General features: G+C 50.8%; 1 protein-coding gene across 1 annotated transcript in view; it reads right to left on the bottom strand.

Moving 5' to 3' along the window:
- Positions 1 to 13,826, bottom strand: part of AHRR (aryl hydrocarbon receptor repressor) — an 86,521-nt gene that overhangs the window by 72,172 nt on the left and 523 nt on the right. Inside the window, exon 2 of the mRNA XM_055554852.1 lies at positions 4,149 to 4,221. Coding sequence (XP_055410827.1) covers positions 4,149 to 4,221 — 73 coding nt within the window. The remainder of the gene's footprint in view (positions 1 to 4,148; positions 4,222 to 13,826) is intronic.

Below are 13,826 nucleotides of genomic sequence, written 5' to 3' on the forward strand. Positions count from 1 at the left end.
CCAGCCTGCAGGACGGGGGTGCAGGCAAGGTGCCTGTGAGGCCGCAGGAGGAGGGGCAGGCACAAGGAGCCTCAGAGCCGCTAACCTCAGTTTCAGGAGGGCCTTCTCAAGCCGCTCGTGTCCCCACATGGATCAGACCGTGTGCAGTGAGTGCTCTCAGCCCAGGGCACTCTGGTCACAGCCAGTCATACGAAGACAGAAGCAGAGACGAGGGGGAGCCCCGTAGCTCACACAGCTCTGAGCTCAGAGCGCAAGGTGCCGCCCCCAGAGCACGAGACCATCACCGCCACAGTCACCCCCCACGCGGGGCGCGGAAGGGGCCGGTCACCCCTCGTGGCGGGGGGCGGGGACACGGTCACCCCTCGCGGTGGGGGCGGGGGGCCGGTCACCCCCCACAGCGGGGGGCGGGGACCCTGCAGCCCGCCCTGCTTGCTCTGGTGTGGGCCCACCCTGGGCCTCGGGGGAGCACGTTGTTACTCGGGCTTCTAGCAGGTTCCACCTTGCAGTCCATTGGCAGGCTCCAGACTTTCTTTGCCCACCCACAGCCCACAGCCTTGGCGAGGGGGCAGGACTGCAGCTGGCACGTGGGGCTCACACTCACTCCCAGGAGAGCCCAAGGGCTTTGGCCCAGGCACCTGGTACACATCCCAGCAGCCTCCCCAGCCTTTGCAACCCACAGACGCTGGTGCCCAGACAGGCCGGCAGGGCCATGTCCACAGGCATAGCTGAGTGCGTGTGTTCAGGTGTCCTTCACTGTCCCTGAAACCACAGACCTAAACACCTAATACCATGACAAATCGGTGAGGAGAACACTGCTCATCCAACAGAAATCCTGGGAACAACCGGCAGCCACAGGGAAGAAGAAACAGATTCAGAACACACACCTTTTTTTTTTTTTCCTTTTATCATTTTTTTAAATTTTATTTTTAAACTTTACATAATTGTATTAGTTTTGCCAAAGATCAAAATGAATCCGCCACAGGTATACATGTGTTCCCCACCCTGAAACCTCCTCCCTCCTCCCTCCCTATAACATCCCTCTGGGTCATCCCAGTGCACCAGCCCCAAGCATCCAGTATCATGCATCGAACCTGGACTGGCAACTCGTTTCATACATGATATTTCACATGTTTCAATGCCATTCTCCCAAATCTTCCCACCCTCTCCCTCTCTCACAGAGTCCATAAGACTGTTCTATACATCAGTGTCTCTTTTGCTGTCTCGTACACAGGGTTATTGTTACCATCTTTCTAAATTCCATATATATGCGTTAGTATACTGTATTGGTGTTTTTCTTTCTGGCTTACTTCACTCTGTATAATAGGCTCCAGCTTCATCCACCTCATTAGAACTGATTCAAATGTATTCTTTTTAATGGCTGAGTAATACTCCATTGTGTATATGTACCACAGCTTTCTTATCCATTCATCTGCTGATGGACATCTAGGTTGCTTCCATGTCCTGGCTATTATAAACAGTGCTGCGATGAACATTGGGGTACTCGTGTCTCTTTCCCTTCTGGTTTCCTCAGTGTGTATGCCCAGCACTGGGATTGCTGGATCATAAGGCGGTTCTGTTTCCAGTTTTTTAAGGAATCTCCACACTGTTCTCCATAGTGGCTGTACTAGTTTGCATTCCCACCAACAGTGTAAGAGGGTTCCCTTTTCTCCACACCCTCTCCAGCATTTATTACTTGTAGACTTTTGGATCACAGCCATTCTGACTGGCTTGAAATGGTACCTCATAGTGGTTTTGATTTGCATTTCTCTGATAATGAGTGATGTTGAGCATCTTTTCATGTGTTTGTTAGCCATCTGGATGTCTTCTTTGGAGAAATGTCTATTTAGTTCTTTGGCCCATTTTTTGATTGGGTCATTTATTTTTCTGGAGTTGAGCTGTAGGAGTTGCTTGTATATTTTTGAGATTAGTTGTTTGTCAGTTGCTTCATTTGCTATTATTTTCTCCCATTCTGAAGGCTGTCTTTTCACCTTGCTAATAGTTTCCTTTGATGTGCAGAAGCTTTTAAGGTTAATTAGGTCCCATTTGTTTATTTTTGCTTTTATTTCCAATATTCTGCGAGGTGGGTCATAGAGGATCCTGCTGTGATGTATGTCAGAGAGTGTTTTGCCTATGTTCTCCTCTAGGAGTTTTATAGTTTCTGGTCTTACGTTTAGATCTTTAATCCATTTTGGGTTTATTTTTGTGTATGGCAGAACACACACCTTTCACCAGGAAAGACTCCAAGGGCTCAGAACTTCTAAATGTATATTCAAGATCTTCTAGGAAAATTCTCATAAACTTGACACAGGGAAGACCTTTCTAAATGTGACATAAAATTAGCCACAGAGGAAAAGATTAATAAACTCAACTACATGAAAATTAAGTGCTTTTTGCATGGCAAAGAATACCACAAGTAAAATAAAAACTGACAGAAAGTATGTGAAACACGTTCAGGAGCCTGTATCCCCAGTGTACAAAAAGCCCTCACAAATCACAAAGCACAAAAACATAGACAATCCGATAGAAAAGTGAGCGAAAGCTGTCAACACAGACAGTCACAGAAAAGGAGGCAGCATGTCTGCCAGGCTCGAGTCTGAGAAAAGCACCCACATTCCCCAAAGCCCAAGGAGCACCGTGCGCCCGGCAGGACTAGGTTCTAGTGCCAGCCAGCGTGTGACACCTGTGAGGTCACAAGCGCCACACTCCTGGCCCGAGCAACGCACTTGTAGGAACACGCGTGCCTGTTGGGTCTGGCCTTGATTCACCTGCTTGCAAGCTGATAGCTTGCTGCTGGCTACTGATCCTGGCTGAGGCACCGGCTCCCCAGCTCAGCAGGAAGCTCACTGCTCACAGCACAGCAGGGCACAACCCTCCGTCTGCATCACTGACCCCGCCCCCAAGTCCACGAGGCTGACACAGACGCGGCCAGGCAGGGGCTGCAGAGCGGGCTCTGCGTCAAAGCCGAGGCGTCCAGCACTCCCACCGTGAACACTCAACGAGCTTGCTTGGCCCACGAGGAAAGGCCAGCGTGTGGCCAGAGCCGCCGCCTCTGCAAAGACGGGCGAGAGCGCAACACGAGGCCCAAAGTCACAGCAGACACCAGTGAGATGGCCTGAGCAGGTGCTGGCAGAGGGCTGGGGCCAACACACCGTGGTGCATCCTGAACTGCTGGACAAGGAACCCTTGAGGAACAACGTCACAGGCACACTGCCAGGTGTGCAAACACAGCCAGCCCCTCGTGCACAGAGGCAGGGAGCTGCCCTGATAAACACTGTTTTGGCTGGTTTGTGCGTTACTGCTCTCAGCCCCCAGGTGTGGACATGGCCCCCGGATCCTGGTGGACACACCCCTGCCCCCCGATCCCAGGGCACACAGCTGTGTCTCCAGGTCCTTTCTTTCCCTATCTAAGGAGACAAGTGTTCTCACCAGAGCAGAGGAGCTGAGGAGAGAGAGCTGCCCCACCTCTCCCTGGGTATACAACTCTGCTGTCCCCCCGCCTCCCGCAGACTAGGGTGCACACTTGCTCCCAAGCCCCATCCCAAGGTCACAGAAGCCACACAGCTGACTCAGGTGACAGCCACTTTCCAAAGTCCAGCCTCACCAGTCTTGCAGCCCGTCCTTGGGGCTGGAGGGGCCCCCATTCCTGTCAACCTCTCACGGGTCCTACAGCCCTCAGGGGCCGGAGGGTGGCCTGGGTCACAGAAACCCAACGCCCACACAGACATGACTGCAGGGTGCCCTCATGGTGGCCCCGAGCTGCACTGGGCAGCCATAGACGGGGCTGGCGGGGTTGCACCTGGGGTACCCCTCAACTCAGCCTCCTGGAGGCTTGGAGGATGAGCCCCAGTCTCCTTTCACTTGGGGTTAAGCCCTGGGGCACTGGGGTGTATCCAGCCGGAAACAGTCTCACCCGGGCAGGGGGGTACCCCTTGGCCGGACCTAAGCTGCAACTGGGGCTGGGAAGGCGGCCCAGGGTCCTGCCCCCATGCCCCGCAGCCAAGACCCCAATGTCCTGAGGGTGCCTGGCCCTCAGGAAGGCCTGACAGAACCCTTGCCTCACTCGCTTTCTTCCTAAAATTCACTTTTTCCAATGAAAGCACAAGGCCTCCCCTCCGTCAGTAGCCATCAGCAAAGACATGATACTTTACTGTTTCTGAACGGGCTTCCTGCGTTTCCTCCCGGCGTACAGGCACTCCCCCGGTGGGATCATCGTCTCGGGCCCTAAAAGAGAGGGAGCATCAAGTTGGTCATGTGAACGGAGCCGGCGTCCACACATTGCCCCAAACCCCAAGGCAGCGGCTGGGGCGTGCCCCCCAACAGTGAGGCATGCGAGGGCATGATGCCCCGGGTGTGAACCACGGCCCCCAGGCCCAGGCCCTGAACGTGGGAGTCGGCTCCTGCCGCGCCCCTTCTCCACAGGCAGCCCCTGGGCCCCCAGGGTGGCCCGAGCACCCGGTCCTGTCACCGCATTCCTGAGACGACAGCCCTGGCTGGGAAAGCTCCCGGCAGGTAGACCCCCTGAAGCGACTGGAAACAGGAGTCGCTGGTCCAGCAGGACACCAGGCTGCGGGCACAGAGGGCTGAGTGCTGGGTCGGGGCTCCGGACAGGTGCCCCTCTCCTGCTCCCTGTGGCCCGTCTGTCCCTCCCAGCAGCCTACCTCCCCCAAGGCCTGCATTTCTGGGCACACGAGCTTTCTCTTTTCTACATAAAATCTCTCTCGATGCCACCACACCGGGCATCCACTCTGGCTGCTAACTCAGAGCTGCACTGAGCCTGCTGACCATGCCTGGTGGCCACCACCTGCAGTGTGGACGCGATCACTGGCTGAGGGAGCAGCCCTGTGACCGTGGCCCGAGGCTGGGCAGCCTGCCCATCACCTCTGGACACACGTCAGAACCTCGGTTTCCCGTGCAGTGGGGCTGAGCCTCACGGACGCCCTGCAGACCAGCCCTCTGCGTCAGGCTCCGGGCCAGCAGACGCGGAGAGGAGGCCAGCGGCCCTGCCAGGCCTCAAGTGTCCAACCTGGAAGAGGAAGCAGATTCAAACTCACAATTTCCACCCTTTCCTCCACGTTCAGCAAGTGACGCGAAAATGCCGGAAACATGTCATGAATCCACTCTAAGCATAAGAAACACACTTTGACTACTGGCAAAAGTAGGTAAAGGAAATGGATCAAAAAGGATACACCGATCCAAAGTCCAGCTGGAGTAGCTGTGTGAGTAGCTGAGTGAGTGTCAGACAGAGCTGACTTCAGACAAAGGACAGTCACCAGCACAGAAAGGGACGCCGCACATGAACGGCCGTCTTTCTCAATGACAATACGCCACCCAGAGCTTCAAAATGCATGAAGCAAAAACTAAAAAAAACTGAGAAGATAATTCATCAGTGACTTCAACATTCCTCCCTCACTAATCGATCGTTGTTCAGTCACTAAGTCGTGCCCAACTCTGCGACCCCATGGACTGCAGCACGCCAGGCCTCCCTGTCCATCACCAACTCCCAGAGTTTACTCAAACTCCTGTCCATTGAGTCGGTGATGCCATCCAGCCATCTCATCCTCTGTCGGGCCCTTCTCCTGCCTTCAATCTTCTCAGTAATCAATATAGCAAATAAACAGAAAATCACAAAAGTTGTGGAATATCCACACCACAGACGTAGACTAACTGAAGTGTATACAGACCACTCCACCCAACAACAGCAGAGTCCACACTCTTTGTAGTTGCAACACTCAAGACAGACCATATTCTGAAATGTAAAGCAATCCGTAACGGACTTAAAAGAATAAAAATCATACAAAGTATGTTCTCTAACAATAATGGAATTAAACTAGAAACATATATGGAAAATTCCAAAGTATCTGGTAAGAAAATAACCACAGGTCAAATAGAAAGTCTCAAAGAAATTTAGAAGTATTTTGAATTGAATGAAAATACTTGATGGATGTGAGTTTGAGTGAACTCCGGGAGTTGGTGATGGACAGGGGCCTGGCGTGCTGCGATTCATGGGGTTGCAAAGAGTCGGACACGACTGAGCGACTGAACTGAACTGAACTGAACAACACATCAGACTTTATGGGGTACAGCTGAGCAGTACTTTGATGGACAGTGGTAACATTAAATGTTTATAGTAGGAAAAAATTAAATGTTCCAGGTAAGTAACCTAAGCTTCCACTTTAAGTGACTACAAGAAAACCAATCCAAATCAAGGAGAAAGGTGGAAATAATAAAGAGGAAATATCAATAAAACTTATGTTTCTTCTGTTTGTTTTGTTTTGTTTTGTTTTACCTGGAGGCATGTGGGATCTTAGCTTCCCAATCACAGATCAAACCTGCACTCCCTGCATTGGAAAGCAATGTCCTACCCACTGGATTGCCAGAGAAGTCCCTCAGTGAAACTTAAAACAGAAAAACAGAGAAAAATAAACGAAGCCAAGAGCTGATTCTTTGAAAAGACCAACAAAATTGATAAACCTCTTGCCAGGCTGATCAAAAACTAGAGGAGACAAATTACCAATATCATGAATGAAAGAAGGTGAAACAGAGGAGGACCCTATGGTCCTTGCCCCCTACCAATTCCTCTGCCTGTCTTTTGTCTGCAGAAAACTTTAGTCAAAGAATAAGTTTAATCAGAGAAGTGAGAAATGCAGAAACGAAGGAAAACAGACTAAATAATAATGCAGTCATTAAGCACAGTCAAGGACCTTCAGCTCTTTCTCAAAGGCTATATATATAATATTCTGAGCCATATCCTGTGAGCTGTCTTATAGACACTAAAACACCAGATGGAGAATTTAAACTACATGATGACCAGACTGTACCCAGGAATTGGCCTCAAAGAAATGGTAACAAACTGACCCTGGAGCTGAAAATTAACTGTACCTAAAACAACCAAGATGGTGTTGGTCAGACCACTGATGCCCAATTTGAAGACGACTGTCAGAGCTGACTGTGCTGTTTCTGCTGTTTCTGCATGTAGAACCTCCCCACCCCCACAACTTCTATCTATAAAAGCTCTTGCCCTGTTGGTTGCCAGTAGGGGGGTGGGAGTCAGCCTTTGGACAGACGTCTGCCATCCTTTCTCCGTCCCAGCTGCCAGCATCTGAAATAAAGCAAACTTTCCTCCAACCTGGCCTGTTTACTGGCTTTTGTGCAGTGAGTAGCCAGACCCCACATAGCTTTTGGTAACAGATTCTGCAGCAAGCAGCCCACCTCACTCTTTTGGTAACAAAGGAACATCACTACAGATCCCACAACCACCAGAAGGAAAGCAAGAGAACACGGCCATGAACTCAGCTGTGTGCCCTGCAAGTTCATGTGTTAAAGCCCTGGTCCCACATCTGACTGTCCTGGAGATGGGCCTTCAAGGAGGCTATTAGGGTTAAACGGGGTCTTCCAGGTGGAACCCTGCCCTGCCAGAACTGTTGGCCTCACAAGAAGAGGGAAAGAGAGGACAACACTCTTCACTGTGTGTGAGCTAAGAAGCCCCTTTCCACCAGAAGTCAGGTCAGCAGGCACCTTGACCTTGGACTTCACAGCCACTGGAACTGTGAGAAATAAACCTTCACTACTCACAGGTGTTGTTAAGCCACGGAGTCTGTGTGTTTTGTTGTGGCAGTCCAAGGAGACTAAGGGGCTTCCCTGGTGGCTCAGATGGTAAAGAATCTGCCTGCAATGCAGGAGACCCAATTCAATCCCTGGGTTGGGAAGATCCCCTGGAGAAGGGAATGGCAACCCACTCTTGCCTGGAGAATTCCATGGACAGAGGAGCCTGGCGGGCTACAGTCCATGGGGTTGCACAGAGTCAGACATGACTGAGCAATTAACACGTTCACTAAGGAGACTAAGACAAACACTCTCCCCACAGATTCAACAGTTTAGATGAAATGGACCAGTTTCCTGAACGACATAAACTAACAAACTCACTCAAGAAAAATAACCTGCTTAGCCTGTATCTACTTCTACGACAAACAAAAGCAAAAGCCCAGGTGGAGTCACTGGTGAATTCTACCAATTTAAGGAAGAAACCATACAATTCTCTGCAAAAAACTAAAAATCAAATTTAAAACTGGCAACTAATTTATTTAAGTTCAGCATTTCCGATACTAAAACCAAAGATGTTTTGGGTAAACTATAGACAAAAATCATCCCTCATGAACACAGGCACAAAAATCTTCAATTAAATGTTAGCAAATGGGAACCAGAAATATATAAAGAGCACAACATATCACAAGTGAGGTTTGCTCAAGGAATTCAAGAAATTGAGTATAATTCACTTTATTTATGAACAAAAGAAAAATATATATGGTTACCTCAACATATATTGGAGAAGGAAATGGCAACCCACTCCAGTGTTCTTGCCTGGAGAATCCCAGGGACGGGGGAGCCTGGTGGGCTGCCGTCTATGGGGTTGCACAGAGTCGGACACAACTGAAGTGACTTAGCAGCATATATAAAATGCTTAGCAACATATATAAAATGTTTAGCAACATATATAAAATGCATTAGGCCAAATCCATGTAAAATAATTTTTAAAACTGTCATTAAACTAGGAATAGAAGGAACTTTATTAACCTGATAAAGTGCTAGTCACTCATGTGTGTCCAGCTCTTTGTGACCCCATGAACTGTAACTCACCAGGCTCCTCTGTCCATGGACTTCTCCAGGCAAGAAGATTGGAGTGGATTGCCATTGCCTTCTCCAGGAGATCTTCCCAACCCAGGAACTGTAACCAGGTCTGCTGCATTGTAGATGGATTCTTCACCATCCGAGTCATCAGAGAAGCCGACCTGGTGACAGGCGGCTCCGAAAAGGCTCGCAGCTGGCATCACGCCAAGAGTGAAAGGCAGGGCGCGTCCCCAGAGAGCACGGACGAGACGGACGCCCGCTGCCATCACTCCCCGTGATGCTCACAGACAGCACGACGGCACACACGGAAATGACAAAACGTGGCTGCAACAACTCTCTTATAATAACTGAGTTCAGCGAGGTCACAGAGAAGAAGGACAATATAGAAAAGTCAACTGTGCTTCCATACACTAGCAACAAACAACTGAATACAGATATTCAAAAAAACCATACCATTTACAACAGCATCAAAATAAAAATTAAATATTTAGATATTTCAAGAGGCTTAATATGTGTAACTGGGGCCCTAAAGAATAGGAGGGCAAGGGAGGTGACAGAAGTAAGTAATAATAGCAGAAATTTGTCCAAACAATGAAAACTACGAACCTACAGATTCAAGAAGTCAATGTATCCCAAGCGTAAGAAAGAGGAAAAAACTATACAAGGCACATCAAAATCAAACCACACATAACCAGCAATAAAGGGGACAATCTTAGAAGCTGCCAGAGACCACAGTGTTGGGCACAAAGAAACACAGGTAAGTGTGACCACAGATGCCTCCTGAGAAACACGGATGCGGAGGACGCAGTGAGCCGCATCCTTAAAGCGCCGAAGGAAGAGGCATGAAAGTAAAATTCCTGACACTGAAAATCACTGCGAAAAATTAAGGCTAAATAAAGACTTTTTCAGACATGAAAAAGCTGAAGCATTCGTTGCCAGCTGACCCACACTATAAGAAATGTGAAAGAGTGTCTTCAGGCCAAAGGAAAATGATACCAGATGGAAACGTGGATCCACAAGCGAACAGAAAGCACAGGAAGTGGTAACTGCATGGGCAAAAATGCGGGACCCCTTCTTACCATTTAAATATCTTTAAAAGATAACTGACTGTTTAAACAACGACAACAGTGTGTTGTGGGGTTTGCGACCTACGCAGATGAGCACGGCAGCTACAGCACAGAGCCCAGGAGGGGCCGTGGCGGCGCCCTGGCAGCGGCGGGACGCGCGGGACGGTCCCCAGGGACCCCGCGTGCCAGGCACCTGCCTGCTCCACGGGCCAGGCCCTCCTGGCACCTCTCCTCCGCAGTGAACGCCGTGGGACACCGGCCACCACCAGGGGCTTCTGGCTCCCACCACCTGCATGCTCCTGCCCACCCGTGGCGGGGGCTGGGAAACGGGGCGACCACCCCCACTCTCCTGGAGCCTGAACCCCCACACCCAAGCAAGCCTTCTGGGTGCCTCCCTCAGTCCTGAGTACCCTTTTGAGCTCTCTTTTCACTGTTGCTGATACTTCTTTCAATTAACTAAAGTCTCTCAATTTTAAAAAATTAAGTAAAAAAAAATAAAAGGCTAATTTTTAAAGTCTACACATTTTAGAGATACATATACGCTAACACCTGTGAAAGAATGACATATCAGCGATTGTTTCTACGTAATCTGGGGAGTAGGGTGGGGTTTATGCTGCTTGATGAATAAATTGGGCTCGTTATAAAACCCTCTCCACATTTGTAGAAGGTCTGAAAACTTTCATAATAAAAGGGTTTTAAAGGCCTTGAAGAGAGATGTGGCGTAAGAATAAACATGTGTGGTCTATGGATTTTCAACAATGAGGCCCTTTGATGGGGAAGAAGGGCCCCCTCACCAAATGATTCTGGACAACTGGACATGCACACACCGAAGGGCGGGGACCCACCTACCACCAACAAAAATCAACCAGTTAGTTAAAGACCTAAGGGTACGAGCTAAAACTGTAACACTCTTGAGGGAAACATAATGCTATGTTTCGTTCAGCCTTAAATTTGGCAATGGATTCTTAGATATGTCACCAAAAGCATAAGGAAGAAAAGGAAAATGAGATAAATTGAACTTCATCAAGATTTAAAACGTGGACTTCAAAGGACATTATCAAGAAAGTGAAGGGACACTCACACAGAGAATATTAAATACAAATCACGTATCTGATAAAGTCTGTATCCAGGCTATAAAAAGAACTCTTAAAACTCGACAACAAAAAGACAAACAACCTAATTAAAAATGAGCAAAGGACCTGAACAGATATACAAATGGTCAACAGGTACATAAAAAGATGCTCAACATCATGAGTCACTAGGGAAACGCAAATCAAACCCACAATGAGATACCACTCCACACCCATGATGACGACTATAATTTTTTTAAAAAGGAAAACGACAAATGTTGGTGAGGATGTAGGGAAAATGGGTCCCAAGTGCCTTGCTGGTGGGGATGGAAAATGGCACAGCTCCTGTAGAAAGCGTTTGAGAATGTCCTCAAAAAGTGCAACACAGAGTCACTATACGACCCAGCAATTCCACTCCTATCCCAAGAGAACTGAAAACATATGTTCAAAGAGTCACTATATGACCCAGCAATTCCACTCCTATCCCAAGAGAGCTGAAAACATGCACTCAAACAAAATCCGGCTCACAAATACTCAGAGCATCATTATTCACAATAGCCAAAAAGCAGAAACAACCCAAATGCCCATCAGTTGATGAACAGATAAACAAAATGTGGTCCATCCACACTGTGGACTACCACTCAGCCGTAAGAAGGAGTGAAGCCCTAATGTCCCTACAACACGATGGAGCTTGGAAACATGATGCCACGAGACGGAAGGCAGGCCCCGAAGGATACACATTGATTCCATGTAGAGGAAACGTCCAGAAAGTAGATGAATGCCAGGGGCCGGAGGCAAAAAGAAGGGGGAGTAACTGCTTGAAGGGTATGGCATTTCCATTTGGGATGAAGAAAATGTTTTGGAATTAGAGGTGGGAGTTGCACAGCTTTGGCAATATACTCAATAAATACCACGGTACTGTAAAGTCTTTAATGGTCAATTTTATGTAATTGAATATTACCATACTAAAAACAAAGAATACAAATTTCTATATAAATAGAAATAAAGTGTCTGGAGTGGCCAGGAAAACGGGGAGTGGAAGAAAAGGACCAAGCGGTGGCAGTGCTGGTGGGGTGTTCCTGGCAGGGGCAGGGTGGGCTGGGCTGGGGTGTTCCTGGCAGTGCTAGGGTGGTTTCTGGGCAGGGGGGCGGCTGCAGGGCTTGGGGGGCAACAGCTGGCTTTGAAGCTGCGGGGTGACGAGTCTGAGGAAACGAGAGCTCGGGAGACGGGCTGGAGCGGGTGAGTGGGGCCTGGTGGCTGCAGGCCGGAGAAGGGACGGGTGGGCAGGTGCTTGGGAAGGGTCCAGCCTTCTCAGCTCACCCGGAGTCACAGCTACCAGGCCTGCCCTTCTCTGGGAAGCCAGGTCAGAGCCTCGGGGGCTGGAACCCGGAGGGAGAGGTCATGCCATCTGAATTGCAAGGCCTCTCAACGCCAGCAGGAGAGGACTGAGCCGCACCCAGACCAGGCCCAGCCTCAGGGGACACTGGCCAGGGGCACTCCCCTGTACCCGAGAGGGGCCGGGCACTTAGAGACCCGCTGAACCCCATCAGGATCCACAGTGGCGGGGGGCTGACCAGCACTGGCCCCAGGAGACCCCTCCCCAGCACCACTATTCCCCAAATGAGCCCAAGGCTTGGATCAGGGGTGGCGCGGGGTTGGGGTGACAGGGAAGATGAGCTGGGGGACATCGAAGGGGTGGTGCTGACCCCTCACTCCCCTCTGTACAAACCCCCTCCAGCAGCAGGACTTGAGATGGATCCAGGCTCCCCGGTGTAGCCCTCCCCCAGCATGCACACAGCCAGCCCACAAAGCCCCAGGATGGTAAGGCCCTAAAAATGCAAGTTATGGCAAAAAGCACCAGAACAAACAAGCACACGCCAGGCACCCCGTCAAGGGTGGGAGAGGAACCCCGGGATGCCGCTGTTCCCTGGAAGAGCCTCGTCGTGCCCTAGGAATCCTCACTGCGGGCTCCATTTTCCTGACCACTTGCACACTCTCCTCAAACAGATGCAGCCCTGGTGGGCCTGAATCATCCTCCCCAGAAACACACCACCGGGCAGTGCAGGGCCAGCCTCCCGGAGCTGTGACCCGACTGCTGCTCGGAGGAATCTGGGCTTTCCTAAGACCCTTTCATGGTAAAAATAATAGTTGTCCACTTCACAAAACACACATAAGCAAAAAACAAAAATAAAAGAGCCTCCCACACCACAGAGCGGTGCCCACAGCTCCCGCCCAGTGTGTGTGCGCCTGTCCACACGGCCGCCCCACTCTGGGGCCAAATCAAGAGGTGGACAATGCCCAAGGTCCAAGTCCAAGCTCTGCCCAGGACTACCCCGAAGTCCTCACCGGCACACAGACCACAGGCGTGGTCTGCTGGCTCCGGCGGCTGGAGATAGCACAGACCGCCCCACCCCGGGGGGCAGAAGGCCGCTCACCTGCCCACGAGTGGGTCCCGAGACCACCGGGAAGGGGCTTGGACCCAGGAGGCTGCAGAAGTCAGGCTGGAGGCCCTGATGGCGGACGCTGGGCGGAGACCCGCCAGGCTCAGGAGCCCGCCTCCGCCAGAGGCCCCTGGAGACAGCCCGGGTGGGCCGGGCTGCTGACCAGGCCAGGAGAGGTCCAGTCGCGACTGTTGAGTACCTGGAGCGAGAGGGCAAGTGCCCAGGGTGCGCTCTCACGCCTCCCGTCTGCGCCTGGCCCCTTGAGGGTCAGAGCCTGCGGCCAGTCACACAGAGGCCCCACGTGAGTCACTGGGCGGCCACAGCTGGAGACCCGCTGGACGCTTCCAAGGGGGCAGCCTCTGGCGCCAGCCCCTTAGACCAACCAGGAGACAGACAGAGGGAACCCCAGAGCTAACCTCCCAAGGCCTCTGGCCTCTGACCTCTGACTGGTCACCTGCCCTGTGGGCAGCCCAGTGCCTTTCACAAAGTGCCCACAAGCTGGGGATTTTCCACCACTCAAAATAAGACTTTAGGGAGAAAAATTTTCTTGGTGCCACTAACTGAAGCCCAGCGAATTCCTGGAACACATGCCTTCAGCCTTCTCGAGTGTGAGAACCAAGGCT

The sequence above is a fragment of the Bubalus kerabau genome, chromosome 18, assembly GCF_029407905.1.
Source record: "Bubalus kerabau isolate K-KA32 ecotype Philippines breed swamp buffalo chromosome 18, PCC_UOA_SB_1v2, whole genome shotgun sequence".
In the NCBI taxonomy this organism is placed as follows: domain Eukaryota; kingdom Metazoa; phylum Chordata; class Mammalia; order Artiodactyla; family Bovidae; genus Bubalus; species Bubalus kerabau.